The sequence below is a fragment of the Amphibalanus amphitrite genome, unplaced genomic scaffold, assembly GCF_019059575.1.
Source record: "Amphibalanus amphitrite isolate SeventyFive unplaced genomic scaffold, NRLGWU_Aamphi_draft 000257F_arrow, whole genome shotgun sequence".
In the NCBI taxonomy this organism is placed as follows: Eukaryota; Metazoa; Arthropoda; class Thecostraca; order Balanomorpha; family Balanidae; genus Amphibalanus; species Amphibalanus amphitrite.
In genome coordinates this window covers 427,057-444,151 of record NW_024881752.1, presented here as the reverse complement: position 1 = coordinate 444,151, position 17,095 = coordinate 427,057, and the positions used below count along the sequence as shown (strand labels likewise).

At 49.7% G+C, this 17,095-nt stretch overlaps 2 protein-coding genes across 4 annotated transcripts in view; one reads left to right on the top strand and one right to left on the bottom strand.

Moving 5' to 3' along the window:
* LOC122386602 (DNA topoisomerase 2-alpha-like) overlaps positions 1–7,673 on the bottom strand; it is an 87,171-nt gene extending 79,498 nt beyond the window's left edge. The window contains exons 1-8 of one of the 2 annotated variants that reach the window (XM_043375937.1): positions 7,484–7,673; positions 5,262–5,617; positions 4,302–4,440; positions 3,810–3,986; positions 3,482–3,622; positions 2,919–3,092; positions 1,864–2,103; positions 1,146–1,251 (exon numbers count right to left, since the gene is read on the bottom strand). In XM_043375937.1, the coding sequence (XP_043231872.1) occupies positions 1,146–1,251; positions 1,864–2,103; positions 2,919–3,092; positions 3,482–3,622; positions 3,810–3,986; positions 4,302–4,440; positions 5,262–5,617; positions 7,484–7,507 (1,357 nt within the window). In that variant the 5' untranslated portion in view covers positions 7,508–7,673. Of the gene's footprint in view, positions 1–1,145; positions 1,252–1,863; positions 2,104–2,918; positions 3,093–3,481; positions 3,623–3,809; positions 3,987–4,301; positions 4,441–5,261; positions 5,618–7,314; positions 7,430–7,483 lie in introns of those variants that run through there. The other variant, XM_043375938.1, reaches the window with a different exon arrangement.
* Positions 7,674–7,900: 227 nt separating this feature from the next.
* On the top strand, positions 7,901–12,282 carry LOC122386601 (small nuclear ribonucleoprotein-associated protein B-like). 2 transcript variants are annotated; one of them, XM_043375936.1, is made up of 5 exons: positions 7,901–8,056; positions 8,461–8,554; positions 9,787–10,191; positions 11,751–11,897; positions 11,941–12,282. In XM_043375936.1, the coding sequence occupies exons 1-4, from the start codon at positions 8,054–8,056 to the stop codon at positions 11,867–11,869; spliced, it is 621 nt and encodes a 206-aa protein (XP_043231871.1). In that variant the 5' UTR covers positions 7,901–8,053; the 3' UTR covers positions 11,870–11,897; positions 11,941–12,282. The 2 variants fall into 2 exon arrangements, with proteins under 2 accessions (XP_043231871.1, XP_043231870.1); XM_043375935.1 differs by having other exon boundaries at positions 11,751–12,282.
* Positions 12,283–17,095: the final 4,813 nt, after the last annotated feature.

Sequence of the window (17,095 nt, the reverse complement as noted above, 5' to 3'; positions counted from 1 at the left end):
AACGTTGAATTTATTTATCTTGCAAGCAAGAACAGAAGGGAGATGGGGAAATAAATCTATCGCTTCACATGCGCTTGCAATACAAGCCCAAAAACCGGCGTAAGTTATGGACTCGCTTCATGAAACGAGGCCTTGACCTCACATCTTCACAAGCAGGGCTGCGGAGTCGGAGTCGGAGTCGGAGTCGGAGTCGATTTTAGAAACCCGAGCCGGAGTCGGAGTCGGAGTCACCGAAAATCTGTCGACTCCGCAGCCCTGCTAGGTCTGCGGAGTCGGAGTCGGGAGTTGGAGTCGGTCGGAGTCGACAATTCTGCCCGGAGTCGGAGTCGGAGTCGGAGCTGGTTTTTGAAAGCCGGAGTCGGAGTCGGAGTCGGAGTCGCCGAAAATCCATCGACTCCGCAGCCCTGTTCACAAGTACACAACAGAGTACACAGCAGAATCGAACTCGTCTCGGGATCATCTACAGGGTCACGCGTCCACGACAAATCAGACAGCGGAAGGCTGGGACAGCGCGGAAGAGCTATCGGACTTTCGGGACCACCGGCCACCGCTGAGCACGCTCGCGGTGATTGGATAGGATCCTGCCCCCGCGGGGTATCGCCCCGCACACAGTCACGCACACGGGAGGGAAGGCAACTGTACGTAGAACAATGTGCGTCGGAGCTGGTTATGTGGCTAATAAAAGCACTCTTCCATCGACCACCGTCCTCTGTAAGTACTTTAGGAACCGGCCAGCGAGCAGAGGGCATTAGGGAAAGTCCGGGACCACCAAAATAACCAGAAAATAGTCTCAAATCACGCGTAGTTGTAGAGCTAGAGTTACATAACAAAATAGGATGTATGAACTTTTGATGTAAGACAGCTGGTAAATTTACACATGGAGCACAGAGGAACACACAAAAGTCGGGCGCAAAAAGCGTGAAATAGGAGACGTCCCGGTACCTCTGTGATCTCAGCTGTGAGATAAAGGCACACAAGCGACCACCTTCGACTGTGGCTATAAATACGGCACATGAGTAAATACCAATTTTCGGAAAAGTCCCATTATGTAACGCGCCGTTCCATTTGAGATGAGGACAACAGCTGGGGATGAAACAACACCGCACTACGCTTTCACTTTTCATTCGGGACGGGCGGGTACTTGCCTCTGATCTTATTCTGCTTCTTGGAGTTGCATTTGGTGTTGAGCTGCGACTGGGCTTTGAACTTGGCCCAGGCCATCACCGACTCGACGATACCGCATTTGTTCACCTGGCGACAAGAAATCAGACATATTACGCAAGTGGGGAGCCACAGAGGCTACATTAAAGTTCCGACCAAAGAAACACCAGTGAATGTCACAAAGATCGTTTGTGAAGGTCAGAGCACTGAGTGGCCGACTCGGCGGTACCGGCCCGGACTTGAGAGACCGACTTTGGTGCAAAACATCACCCGACAAAGACTGTCGGTGCTCGCAGCGAGTTTGGACCGTTACCGGCCCGTAGAGCGGGTCGGAAGGGTCGGCAGAGCTCGTTCGGGGCAAAGTTGCACCACTGCAAACACTGGGAAAGACACTAGTGCCCTCAAATGTCGAGTGAAGGCGAGTTGAACGGCTTCGGGCGGTCATCAGTGCCGCATTAACGTCGCTTCGATTACGTTCGATAGGCTGGTGGCCAGCACTTGCCCGCAGTTCGACAATAACAACAGGACATTTGGGTAGCTGGCCGGGCGGTTATTGCCCACGATACCGCCCCACAACATCCTCAGCCGTCAGACGCTGTCTGAACTTCCCCAACTCCATCAGAACTTAGTCAATTAGCCTCACTATCTCCCAGCAAAACACCGACGCGGTATCTAGGAGAAAATTCCACCACCAAATCTCACCTGTCCGATGAACTTGTCCGACAGGGTACACTTGGAGCCGAAGCTCTTCACTTGCAGAATCATGTTCTCTTTGGTCTGCGAGTCGAACGCCGGGTTGACGATTAGACAGTTGATGAACACCCACATGTGATTCTTGATCTGGAACGGTTTGATCTGTACGCCGCCCTTGTTCTTCTTCTTGAGAGTCTCAATCAGTTGTTTGATGATCATGTCGGCAACGTGGTCCACGTGGCGACCGCCCTGGAGAGGAAGCAGAGGTTAGAAAAGCGACGCAGCCAACAGGTCAGCGATCAGGCCGGGTAATAGATTGCAGATGGGACACGGGTTACTGGTTAGGCGAGCCAGAAGGGAGACAGCAATGGTTCACGCAGGTCAGGATTTATCGTCAAAACGGCCCAACAGGTTATTGCTCAGAGGTCACACACGTCAGCAGTCGTCTATCACAGGGCAGGCAGGTTTGGAGTCACAAATCGGTCAGCAATCAGGAGTCACAGAGGACTGAAAGGCCGCCTGTATTTACAGGTCATCTAGGTCAGAAAGGTTAGCAGCTTGAAATCACAAAAGGCAGGCAGAACTTCCGATGAAAACCCATCTGGTGCTAGGAGGATGGAAGACTGTGATGCTAAGATACTCCTATCCAAAATCTCTCACGGTATCGGAGGTGCTATCGCATAGAACGGTACCAACGAAGCGGACAGTGCCACACACGGCTTCTCCAACCGATTACAGCGTCACCTATACGCGAAAGGTCCTACCCAAGATCTAACCAAACACAAATACAGTGGCGAACGACCAGTAACCAGCATGTTGATGAAACTCGAAATATGCGACAGCTCTAATTATGCTTCTCATACCGCTCTACGCTGCCACTGAGTGGCAATAATGATCAAGACGGACAGACCAAATCAATGACTGCCGGTAATATGCAGGGCTGATAGGTTCCTTAGGCCAAACATGAAGCAGCCCCCAGTCCAATCACTCAACGTCCGTTTTAAACCGATCGAGTCAGATCCCAAGTTACCCCTTACAGCCCATTCCCTCCTTCCCGAGCTGACCTTGGTGGTGGCGATGCTGTTGACGAAGGAGACCTGCTGGAAGCCCTTGTCCGAGATGGCGACGGCCACCTCCCAGCGCGGGCCGCAGTTCTCGTAGACGCACTTAATCTGGTTTCCCGTGTCGTCCACCTTGTCCTTCAGGTACAGCTCCACGTAGTCCTTGAAGTTCTTCACCTGGGGTCAGAGCGAGGCGAGCAGAGGCTACGGTCAGTCGAGAGAATGGTAGACAGGGGTCTCGCTCTTCGTTCAGCTGAGGGCAGGGGCAGACAGGGATCTCAAGCAGGTCCAAGACGTATTGGTGGGGCAATAAGCTCTGGAGAGGCTCAAAACCATCGTGGACTGTTCTCGATCTTAATTGATAGCTGATTCATTAACTTCATCGATCTAAACGATTTGTACAAACAACAAAAATGTTAACAAAAAATAGCCACAGAATTACACAAGCCACGACCGTGCACCTACCCACCACACCATATTCAGTCCTACTCATCGATTATCGTTCCCGCCCTACTAGCGAGGTAACACCACACTCTTCCCGGTTCATTTGACGACACGCTACTTACCGGCACCCTCTTGCCGTTGAGGAAGACCTTGACGCCCCTGGTGCTGGCGGCCACATCGTAGGCGCGTCTCGAGAGCAGCGCCACTGTGTCCTTGTCCAGGCAGGTCATCTTGAACTTATCCAGGTCAGGACTGAACGTCACCTGATAGAGACAGGGACACAGGTCAGTTCGCTAATGAAATGCACAGGCCAGCAGGGTGAGACGAGACCGGGTGTTTTGAAGCATGCTTGCTGTGGTCAAATCGGTGGACGATATCACGTCAGCATATTTCCAACAAAAAAAGGGCTCAAACACAACTCAGTGTGCCCACGTGAAACGAAGCACATACCTTGGTGAAGTCCGATCCATGGAAGTCTTTGACTTTCGGTTCAGAGGTCTTGGACATGTTGTTGGCCCACGTCTGCTTGAAAGAGCGCTTGTAATCGATGGAGGCAGTCTCCACAGTGAACTTGGAGGAGAAGATGTTACACAGCTTCGCACCGTAACCGTTCCTGCCTCCAGTCACCTGCGGGAAAGTCACATATTAAACGTATGTTCACGCACTAAAGCTACAACGCCGTGAATGCTGATTCAACACGTTACAAATAACAAAGTCAAAGAGACATCCAGCAGATTAATTACGCTAATACACCACACACATTACACAACTTCCTAGCTCGAAATAATACAACAGAGACACAACTTTACTCCAACACCTGCCAAGTGCCAGCATCCCATTCACGGAACCATTATTATCTTTAGAAACGGCACTGCAATGGAATGGGACAGATTAAGCTGTGCTCCATCCATCCGTCAGGCTTTAACTACATGAGGCACGCACCTTTTGTTCCTCGTCATTGAAGTTGGAGGAGGTCAGCAGGTGGCCAAAGATCATCGTCGGCACGTACATCTTCTCATCTTTGTGCGTCACCACTGGGATGCCCTTGCCATTGTTGTAGATGGAAATGCTGTTGTTCTCGCTGCAAAATGAAATGCAAGTGAAATTATATCGAATCTCGGTGACACATTAAAACGCACATACCTACTGAAGAAAGCTTTGAATAATCAGATGAAATGATACATCAGAGGGGTGTTCACGGGCACCGCACACTGCTGCGTGCGGTGTGTGCGGTGCGTCCAGCAGGCGTGGGGGTAGGGGATGGGTAGGTGGTTCTGACGTCACGGCTGCGTGCGGTGGACGGTCCGCTGTGGCCAGTCCCGACCGGCCACAGCGATCGCTGTGTGCGGTGACGGAATGCTGACGTAGGGACGAAGTGGGCGGAGCTTCCAGAGGGCTGTTCACGGGCCCTGTGTGCGGTCGGACCGCACACAGCCTCCAAGCTCCGCCCACTGCGTCCCTACGTCAGCCTTCCGTCACCGCACACAGCGACCGCTGTGGCCGGTCGGGACTGGCCACAGCGGACCGTCCACCGCACGCAGCCGTGACGTCAGAGCCGCCTACCCATCCCCTACCCCCACGCCTGCTGGACGCACCGCAGACACCGCACGCAGCAGTGTGCGGTGCCCGTGAACACCCCTCAGGCTGTGTGCGGTCCGACCGCACACAGGGCCCGTGAACAGCCCTCAGATGTTTTTGCCCACATTGAAAACATCATTCAACACATTTTGATATACAGACTAAGAAAACAATGCCGATATTCGGCAACAATTATAAACCGAAGACCCGTGAAAGAGAAATGCCAAACACCAGGCTATCCCGAAACCCATATGACGCCATGAATTGATTATTTATCCCCCATCCTATAGCATACCCCTGGGTCCCTTCCCCTCGTCAACTCACGAATCAATCTCGATCTTGATGGTGTCCATGTTGGCGTCCCTCTGCTTGTTGTCGGCCGCGTTCACCAGCACCTCGTCAAAGATCTTGAACAGGCCCGGCACGAAGGTGATCTCGCGCTGGTGCATGCCCTGCTCGTCATCGTAGACGTACATGGTCTCGGTGAGCGGCTCGCACGAGCCGATGTAGGTGTCGGGCCGCAGCAGAATGTGCTCCAGCTGGCTCTTCTTCTGGTAGATGCGCTCGACGGAGAGCCGCTTGGCCGCCTTGGCGGCGGCGGCCTTGTCCCCGCCGCCGCCGCCGGCAGTCTCTCCGTTGGCGGCGCCGTTCACAGCTGCCGCCATATTACTGAACATTTGCTGTCGACAAGAACATGGGGCGAGTGTGAGCAGTGCATTTGCTGCCAATGAAACACTGGGTACAAGTGAGCAGGGGACGCAGGCTGCCTTCAGCTTCGGGTATGTTGAGCTGTAAAAGGGATGGTCGTTCACCGATTCACCTTCGTATTTTGGTTCAGGCTGAAAGTAAAATGTCCTACCACTTTTCCCTAGACTGAAAAACGTGGCAGGTTTCGACGACATCTCGGGCGTGCACGGGGCCTCCTCTAGCCTTATTCAGGCGTGCATTACAAATCTCAGGCGTGCAATGCACGGCCCAGGCTCGCAGTAACGAACCAGAGCGTACAGGTCTCGCGGGTTTTAGCGGTAGGTTTTGCACCTAGAAAATTTAGTGTACTTCAGGCTATATCTTCGTCATCTTAAGCTTTTAAGTGTTAAAGATGCGATCGACTTGTTGGGTAACAAGCCGGCCATGATCGTGTAAAATGCTTCATTGTAGATCGATTAGTTTCTGAGATATAACCGGAAATGTAAAAGTGCGAAACCTACCGCTTAATCTCGCGAGAGCCATAACTACATGCCTGGAGAGCTTTCATTCGAAGCTTGCTAATGAAACAAATGAGAAATGCACGGGAAGACATCTCACAACTACCGCACATTTGTAAGAGCGCCCAGCGCTGCTCATTGGGATGATTGGGATTAAATTTGCCAGTGTGACAGATCACTTGTGCGGTCATTGCCACAAATTCCAGCATTTTCACTGCATCTGGCATATATGGGAGACGGGCGGAGTAACCTCTATCGGACAGCGGACCTGGGTTCCATCCGAACGCCGGACCCTTAATCGAGGTAGAGCCTCGCGGAAAAAAACAAGTGTATTACTCATGACAAGAGGAAGCGAATGGTAACAAATTTTGAGATCTTCGATCATTGGCTGACCTCCCAGGTCAGGTCAATGACCTATTTGTCAGGAAAATCTTACTGGTAAGTCTTGCTATGATCCTCAACATCGATACCCATGCTTGTGGGGCAAGTACGTAAGCTTGAGCTTGAAACGCTGCGCTCAAGGCATACAAATTACGGACACAGGCGTGTACTCCTATTTGCCAGGCTTGCACTCCCAGTCCCAGTCCCAGTCCCATTGAACTGGGTGCACCTCAGGTGCGCATGTGCCACGCTTTGCAGTCTGGACTTTGCCTAAGACACACAGCATGACAAATGATGGCAAACAAAGGAATAGCTGCTATATGCCAGCTTCAGGTGACAAAAAACATTCATGTTAGGCTAATTGCATTCCTTGTTCTTTCCAACAGTTGCTACCTTAGATTAGGTCAAGCAATACAGTGTCCCTTGGGCTTAAGTTCTCATGACGCCACGTCACCACCTGATATTTATCGCCTTGGTATAATCTTTGCATTTGCACTGCAATCTGCTTGGGGATTGTTTAAAATTACTTTGATGTAGTAGGTATTTGACCTGAGGTCTGTTCGGCGGCTGTTTTTATCAGCAACTGTTGGTTTTTCCCATATAAGGAAGCTCTTGCTGGCACTTCTTTACCTCTCATTGGTCCAATGAAGAGACCATGTGAATTTGGCCAATGAGGAGCCAAGAAATAACAGTAAACTCGCAGGCCACAGCCTGCTGATAAAAACTGCGACCGAACAGCGCCCTGCAGTAATGGACAGGACAGATAGGTAGGTAACAAACATTTCCCAGACCTGTGTCCAGTGACTCAAGTCTTGAGCTAAGGCAGAAGCACCAGCAAATAATTGCTCAATAAAGACACGAAGTATAAGCACCGGCAGTCACTAGTACAAACATGAACAAATTTAAAACCTGAACATTCGCCGCATACGTCTGAGAGCGGTCTTTTCAAATAATCATTACCTTCAAAGGTCCACCTGAAGACATCAATGTTAGGGAATTAAAACGTCCGAAAGCTCTGAAAGCCGTACTCCTGAATACAGCGCTTATATTGAAAGGACAAACGCAGACCACCGCCCGAAATACGTCCCCCGATAATTCGAAAATATCAAAGAAACTCCTTCGGCGCGCAATTGATTTGGAGATTTTGAGCGCACTGACACCTCGCGGACATTTATAAAAGCTTCCGAATATATTTTTTAATTATATTTAAAAACCTTCAAAAGCTTCTTCAAAATGAACGCAATTTAGATTTTTATATTTTATGTTAAGCCTTTCATTTGATCAAATGGATAAATGCTTTGAAAGAAAGTAAAAATGAGCCAAACATCGGCCAAAGCACTTAGAAAAGAAAATGGCGGTACCTATAAGAGGCATTTATGGCATGGCTGATACAAAAGTGAAATAGGCAAGAAGCGTGGAGGGCGAGAAACGTTTTGCATCGGCTGCGGGGTTTATGGGATTAATTTTTGGCTGAAATAAGAGTTAATTAAGTCTGACTGATATTACCGTGTTGAAATCAACAACACCAAAATGGTAAGTGACTAGGGTGACCCGTGTGCTCCGCAACGCGAAAATGGGTATTGTCGATCGGCGGGTGTTTGGCTTTTCTTTTGTCGGTTAACCGACAGATAGGTAACCCAATTTGAATTGGGTTATCTAAACCCTGCACTACAAATATTGAAAATACCTTACTCATAGGTATTTAACCGTTAGTTTAGTGCAATTTATTAAAAATCCTGATATGTTTAAAGACAGCTAATTGTAATTCTATCCAGTTGTTACGAGATGAGTGAAAATTTTCTCCAATTGCAGGGTATATTTATGCCGATTCTAGAATCATAGGTCTTGTTGGGTCTGTTTTCTGTGCTGTCGTAGCTACCAATCTGTCCTCAATTAATTCTTGAACACTGGTTGAGTCCTTTGATGCTGATTCACAGACAGTGGGCAAGAATAACAAGATGATGCAGCACATCAACTACCGCATCCGGGTGATGCTACAGGACTCTAGGACCTTCATTGGAACGTTCAAGGGTGAGCGGCAGCAAGATTCTCAAGCTAAATGGGGATGGATCAACTTAAAGTGCTGCCAAATCATATTATTTTGATTTAGTTATTTTTCACAATTATCAATATTGATGTTGCTTGATCAGTGCTGTCTGGACAGCTTTTACAGGAAGCTTCACTAAGAAGTTTACTAGGCCTTGAAAATGAGATCAATAATATAATCTTTTTCAGCTCTAGTTTAGAAAGCTGAAAAAGATTATATTATTGATCTCATTTCCAAGGCCTAGTAAATTTCTTAATGAAGCTTCCTGTAAAAGCTGTCCAGACAGCACTGATCAAATCAAGCCATATCATGATGCAAGGAGTCCTTGCATCATTACATATTGTGTTAGGGAAGCAACACCAGGGGTTACTGTTTTTGTTTTTGTGTCACTTTATCTGGGCATATTTTTACAGTTTTTTTTTCTGCATCCCATGGTTGAGCAGAGGGCACATGCTATAGCTGTGATAGGGCACTGAGAGCATATGTATGCAATAAGGTATAGAAACATTTATGGATGTCAGCCCTACAGCTACATTAACTGCTGGCAAATTATTGGGCACAGGGTAGGGCACATGTCAAGATTTAGGGCAGGGTAGGTATCTTGGTACATGGTAGGACTCAGGGCACAGGGTAGGCCAGAGAGCAGGACACTGGACAGGGTAGAGAGCACAGGCTAGGGCAGAGAGCAGGACACAGGGCAGGGCAGAGAGCAGGACAGAGGGCAGAGAGCAGGACACAGGGCAGAGAGCAGGACACAGGGCAGAGAGCAGGACACAGGGCAGGGCAGATAGCAGGACACAGGGCAGAGAGCAGGACACAGGGCAGGGCAGGGAGCACAGGCTAGGGCAGAGAGCAGGACACAGGGCAGGGCAGAGGGCAGGCCAGAGAGCAGGACAGAGGGCAGAGAGCAGGACACAGGGCAGAGAGCAGGACACAGGGCAGGGCAGAGAACAGGGTGTTACAAGAAAGGGTGCAGGGTAGGTCACAGGGCATAGAACTGGGCACAGGGTTGAGAGCAGGGCACATAACAGTGTGAGGGCATAGGGCAGGGCAGGGAGGCAGTTGGTCAAATCTGTAGGAGCTATGCCCCAAAAGCTATAAACGGCGCGGGTTAATTGACGTGATGTGTTCGTACATTTGTTGAGTGTGCAAAGATTGCTAACTTCGCGCCGTTTTGTTTGTTTGATATCGTAACAATCCACTCTGTGCCGTGCAGCGTTCGACAAGCACATGAACCTGATCCTGTGTGACTGCGAGGAGTTCCGCAAGCTCAAGGCCAAAGCCGGGAAGACTGGTGAGCGTGAGGAGAAGCGCGTGCTGGGCATGGTGCTGCTGCGCGGGGAGAACATTGTCTCGGTGACAGTGGAGGGTCCGCCGCCGGCCGACGAGCGCGGGCCGCGCGTGCCGGCCGCCGGCGCCGGGCCGGGACCGGGCGCCGGCCGCGCCGCCGGCCGCGGAGTGAGCGCTGCGCCCACCGGACCGGCCGCCGGCCTCCAGGGACCGGTGCGCGGAGTCGGAGGACCCTCCCAGCAGATGATGGTGCCGCAGGGACGCGGCATGCCGCCCATGCGGGGACCGATGGGACCCCTGCTCGGTGGACCGCCACGGCCCATGATGGGAGGTAAGTCGTTACGCACCTACATGATGATGATGATGAAGATTATCGACATGGGGAGGGGGTGTTTTTGAACGTATGGGTATCTGAATGCATTGACCACGGCTCATCATGGGAGGTAAGGCGGCCATGGAAGGGGGAGGGGTTTGGGTGTGAGGGGTCTGGGCTTGGGGTGGGATTGGGCCATGGGTGGCTGCTACAGCCCAAGAAGGAAGTTTCAGTGGCGAGTCGCCTGAGAGAGGAACAGTATGGTCACTGGGATGGGGTTACTTGTTACTATAATTAGGTTGTGCCTGTGGGACAGTGCGTGCTGTGTGGCTGTGTTCATAATGGGAAGAGAGTAAATAGAGATGTGTTGCTTTGTGGTGTAGGTATTTGTCCTGTGGGAGTAGTGTGTTTTCGGAGAGTGCTAAGAAAGATAGAGAGGTAGCTCGTCATGCAACCTGATGGGTCGGGGTCTTCCCGGGCAAATTTATTGCCATGGGTTTTAGTTCTGTGTGGCCGCAATTGTTTGTCGTGCTTTATTTTCGATCTCTGGTGTGATTTTCACATGAGATTGCGCGGTACAAGTACTTATAATATCATTGGGACCCGCTATGTGGTTCCTAGTCTGTTGGCAGGACATTGCCTGGTAGTATATCGCCACTTCTGATTTGGGTATTCCCACCTGATCCTGCCTGTGGTCAGCATGCATCACCTGATATTGATGCGTCCACTGTGCAGTTTGTATCTTGTAGCGTCCACAAGGGTCCATCTATGTAGCTGATAATTCTATGTCTGATATTTCCACAAAAGGTCCCTTCTGTACCCCACGGGCCACGGTACTCATTACCACCCCGTTCGCCGGCCGCAGTGCCGTCCGCCCGGTTCGGACTAAATTCCTGGGACGGAGCGGCCGGCCTCGGCCACCCGATTTGTGGTGGGGTAGGTTAGGACGGCCGACAGCGCACCCGTCGAACCGCTGGGCATATTCTGAGAACTGGCCACCGTGACTGCCGCGCTGGTCCGTACTACTGTCAGGGGAATCGTGTTTGTTCAGCTGCAGCTTTGGAAAGGATTTGCGGTCTGTGATAGCTGGAATTGAATTACATTGTTTATTATATTCGGTGGAGTTTGGGGAAATGTGGAACAGGCTCAGTTGTTGATGTATTGGATGGCATCGTTTGCATCCGGACATCGTGAACAACTTTCGATTCTCGTAGATGGTTGATTTGTTGTTTATTTCAGTTGATATCCTTGTTTGTGCGCCTAATGTGTTTGTGTTGTCACAGCAATCGGACCCATTCATTTTAACCTAAAACTGGTTTGAGCGTAGTCGCTACTTCGATTGTTAACGATTCATCACCACCGCACGGCCGACCATAATCTTTTTCCGTATACTTTCCATCCTTTCTTTTATCACCTTAGGAGTGACATCTGTTCACCAAACCTGGCTGAGCTTTTCTCTGAGCTAACGTGGCCTCTAAGCTGACCGTAACCTATGTGCTAGCCTCTGTGCTGAACTCTAAGATAACATGAGATGACCCGTAAGATAGCCCCTGAACTGACCTCTAACCTTTCGACAGGTATGGGCCCCGGAGGGCCGCCCCAGATGGGCCGCGGAGGGCCCGGACCCATGGGGCCCATGCGGGGGCCGCCGCCAGGTATGATGCGTGGCGGGCCTCACCAGGGACGACCCTTCTAGACTACCCGCCGCCCCGTGAGCCCGTCATCCGGCGTCATCGAGACGTCATCCGGCGTCATCGGGACGTCATCCGGCGTCATCGTGACGTCAGAAAGCGTCATCATCGCCCACACCAGTGTCATCAGTATCTCATGTGCTTTGGAGAAGTTCTCTACCGGTCGAAATGCGCGCTCGAAATGGTCGATAGCATACCTGTGATCGGTCTCTCTTACTACCATCACGTCAGTGTATTTTATCCGGGGTTCAACGCAGCGAGGTGGATTTGAATGCGGACGGTCTGCCGCCGGCCGGGCAGCCGTTTTAGCTGTGGAGTGTGGATGGCTCTCTCAGTGTAAGGAGAGCCCGGTGTCTGGGCCTCAGCCTCGTGTTCCGACCAGAAGATGGTTTGTGGTGGAATACACTGACCTCGCTAAGATTATGTTTGGGGGCGTGTGAGCTACCGACTAGGAGCACAGTTGTGACTGCACATAGGGATAGCCATTTGTCTTATGAGCGGCAACTGTCGTAGGAGTGACCAATTCATAAAGATGTACAGCCCACCGCTAAAGTAATGTGCGGTTTTATCAATCTCAACGGATGGCTTTGACTGGCGATTTTTTTTTAATGCGGAGTAATCGAAAAGAAGATGTCAATAGATAAAGTTGCAGCTGCAAGGGTGACGATACATGTAAGCTACATTCAAAGTTTCATTGTAGTCTGTCTAATCGTTCATAAGCTTCAGAAGCAGGACATACCCATGACGGAAACCGCACATTACTTCTTGTTTGTTTGTTTGTTTGTTTTGTTGGGTTAGGCCCTTTCGGTCGACAAGACCATTGCAGAGCCGGAAGGATGATAGGATTTAGGGGGAGACATTGGTCTGGGCAGGCACCCTAGTGAGTCGCCGGGGCTGAGCCCGTCCAGAGGACAGGCCACCCAGCCCCAAGGCACTCACTGCACCCGGCTACGGGGTGCTCTCCCTCGGGAGCAGCGGTGCCGCTCCAAGGGAGCAGCCCGCATGAGATAAAGTTGCCTGTCCAGCCCGGAAGGGGGTTGTGGCGTGGAGGAGAAGGATTTCAGTATCCTGAGGATAGAAGCACGGATAGGTGCATTACTTCTGCTTTGGACTGTACTTGAAAAGGGCCATAATGATGCTCAAAACTATGCTCGCTCCTCTGATTCCAGTCTGAGGTGATTCGGGTCAAAGGTCTCACTATTCTCGACTTGGTTGGTCAGTGCTGGTGCATCAATGGTTTAGAGCTCTCACCAGGGGGAACGCAAAGTCGTTTGCGCCTAGGACACGGTTTTCTATACAAATGCTGAGAACAGTATAATGCCTTTGCATTGAATGAAGTGTAGTTCCGCCATTGGGACTCGCCGTTCATTTGCTCAGCACAGCGACATCTGCAACCGAGAGAGGAGTCTTTAGTTGTTATGCTTGCTGCTAGATGGCGGAGCAGGTACGGCTGGCTGGGCCTCCACCGCAACGTCGAAGTCTGCCGACGCAACAGTGAGGCCGTCTATGTGAATCCGGCTCTGAAAAGTTCCCAAACCGAGAGGGCGTTACACTGAAAAACAATCATTGGCTTTTGTGAAGTGAACTTGAATTCGAATGACAACCGGATTACTTGCGTTTCCTGAGTTGCACTGGGCTACTTTCAATTGCAATAAAAGCTGGATACAGCCGATGCAGATGTGAAAAAGGTCTTATTGAGACGGTTCGGCTGAAACTGGTTCGCAATATTTCCGTCAGAAGTCAGGTTATGTCATCTCTGACCGTAGCTAGGGATGAGTTTCAACTTTTGATATTGAGATCCGTTTGATAATGAGCTGGGGCGTGTCCGTACTCCGTAACACCCCGACTTGCGTTAGACTAGCGATTTTGTTAGACTTGCGAATCTGTCATAGCATTTGGAGAAGGCCCAGGGCCTCTTAGTCGGTTTATAATGAGTTTCTTTGTCGACAATGCCATAAGTTGATACTGGGCCGCAAAGGCAAAAGCTATGCAGCATTTATGTTACGGCATTGCTTATATAAGGCAAGCGCTAGTCGGTCGTTTCCTAGCAGTGGCACTGTTACCTACGTACCCACTTACAAACATACCTAAAAAACACACACAACGGCGAAATTTGCCTGTTACTTTCACTGACATGTGCGTGGGTACGATCGCGTGGCCCACTTGCCCGTATACCTGCAACTGCACAGACTTCCAGAGATTACCTTGCTACCGGCGCCAATACCATGAATTCGGCCACGAGCTGCGACGCTCAACTTTTCGCCGGATCGTTCAGCCGTCGGATTACGATTAGGCAATGTGCTGAGCCTGTTCCATGGCGCTAAAACTTCCGCTGACGCCAAGAGCGCGCTCGTGCACCCCCAAGACTCGATAAAAATCGTGCGATGATTGACCGAGATATCAGACGCGGGCCCGTTTTCCCGTACAGTGGAGAAAAGCTGATGATCACCGCACGATAATGGCTTCCTAGTGCACGACTGTTGAGGGTGTGTCAGGCGGGACTCAGTCTGCAGGACCGGGCCCAACACTGCCAGACCATGGACGGAAAATGGCGGAGGTATTGTTTAACATTACAAAAGGCCGGCGGGTTTATCTAGAGCTCAGTGCGGTCCATGGCTGACAATAGAAATCGGTGAAGAGAATCTGCTTTTTTGTCTTAGCATTTATTTACACCTATTTAATGATGCCTTTTTGTACGACGGTTCTTTTTTGTTGTCATTTAATGTTTTCGTTTTTGCACAACGGCTTTATTGAACGGCTGCTTAGCATTATGAAGTGTCTATTATTCGTCAGTGCGATTGATTTTAACATTACAGTTGTTGCAATTTTCTCGTGGGAAACAACCATTAAATTGCTTATCAAAGACTACAACTTTTTCTTGCAAATACTCGTATGGCGTCATGAACCGATGACAATATGCCTCACTCGCCAGCGATTTACCGAGATTGCGCGTATGGATATAATCTCCTGCAGAACCGGAAATCTCACCTTGCACGGTAAGTATTGCACATAGTTATATGCACTCATGACATTTCGATAAGTCGTTCGCATTTCGCAAAGTCATGCCGGCCATGAGCGTCTAACGACGTGTCAATTAGTGTTTTTGATATATGGATGTGAATTGTCCGGCTCATATAAACCACGTTTATCACAACTGGCTTAAGCAGGTATCAGCTGGATTTTCGCCAGGGCCCGATTTTCACATTGTCGTTGACACCACCATGTAAATACTATGCGAAATATATTTGTGGCTACTAAAGGTTTTGCGCAGTTCATAATCATACCTAAAGGCTAAAGTACGGACATGTTATAAAACATACCTAATATAGATACAGCGCATTATCGGTTGGAAGTCCGCCATGCCAATTCTGCGAGACTATGCTGGGCAGGCTTTTCGGTGGATACCCCGGTTGAAAGTCTAGTTCTGTGTCGGCTGTCAGTATTTGGACACGTTGAATTCGGTCCTGTCAGCCGCACCGCACACTGATGAGACCCGGACATTCAGTTCATTGGTCGGGCTGTGCATGGTCGTCGGCTGCATGCTGTGGGCTGTGCGAGGTCCGTCTAAATTTGCGACGAGGTTATAATAGGGGGTGTGGTCAGTAATCATGATAGGGATGTTTCAGCGACGAGGACATTGTGCAGCACAAATGGACATTTGATCTCTGGATAGGTTATACGGTATGTCAGCGACTAATGAAATTGTATGATTCTTTTCTAAAAAAGACGGAAAATGATTAAATCATTTGAATTAATCAGTGCGACGAGCTGCAAACACGTAATACCATAGGTATAACCTTTATCCTTTATCAAATATCACTCATTGTTGCTCGAGGCAAGTAAGTGGCTCGGGAAAAACATTTTGTATGCATTATTTGCTCACACTTTATCCGATTTGCAGTTAGTGTTTTGCGTCAAATCCAGTGCCGGCCTCATTTGGGCTCGTCTAAGCCCCTGTTTCATGAAAATGATGTTTTATATCTAACATGTCTTTTGAGACTCATAAAAAGATAAATATTACATGCAACCTTTAATCAACTAATGGAACTGTTACAAGCGACTTCTGCGTTACCTTTATTGTCGACGTTTCCTCCGTTACCTCGTGTGGACATCAATGCATGACGCACAAATTACATCAATCATCCGTCCCGCACTGAGAGGTCATGACCTCTGCCCTCGGGACATACCCCTGCCGTGAGGGGCAGCGCTGAGCCGCAAATACACCGCGATCGGTGCACTGACGCGGCTGCCGACCACTGTGATGTTGACGTCAATTCGCGTCATGTGCTCCCTGCGGGCCGCCGAAACTGCGCACTGCTCCAGCGCTTTGTGAGAAGGGGAAGTACCCGGCGCGGCGGTCGGCAGGCCAGGTGTGTGTAGCTTTCCACCGGTCACCGCGGTCATGGACCCCGACCAAGTTGCTGCGTAATGCTGCTGCTCGTGAGTGTAGTGCGTACGTAATAAATCAGGAGAGATTCGTGGTTATTTGCAATGATTAATTCAGATAATAGATACCCGTCTCAAGTTCGTAGACAAAATTGAGAGAGGCTATATAAGCGACTGCACTGGCTCAGTTATTTCATTTATTGGTCGTTGATATTTAGAGTCCGCATTGGATATACTGGGGTAACCAATAACATATAACACATGTTTCACTATGCTTGTTGCATATTGCAGTTTGCAAAGCGCAGTGTTTTTTCCTAAAATATCCAGCAAAACTGTGCACATTGCAATCAAAGGCGTGATTTTAAGTGACTTCTTTATGAATCTTTCAGGCATAATAAATGTTGAAATTTATTCACTGCTTGTTGCTTACTTCTAAGCTCCTTCGGTTACAAGACGTGTTCTGTCTTTGCTTACCGAGAGGGATGTGTCATGTTAATCTGAATGTAAAGTGATTCACCAAGCGGTGATCCATAGACAGGAGTCGGGAACGTTTTGGAGACTCCCTAAATCTGCTCATAGTGAGATGCGTCTGACCTCCAATACAATAGTCTCTGCGCATTGTCAGTCATCGTGCATGTGTCAACTCTGCAATGATTACCCCTTCAATACAATAGCTCATAAAATTGTTCCAACCGCCGCGCGCTACTTCCTGCAGTTTGGGTCCTGCGGTACAGCCTAGCTTCAGGCGTTCGCTTTTCCTGCCATCTAGCGGCATTGATATCGAGGTGCCGTGTTTCTTGTTCGATATATTACAGCGCCCAACACCATAATCCGATAAGATTGAG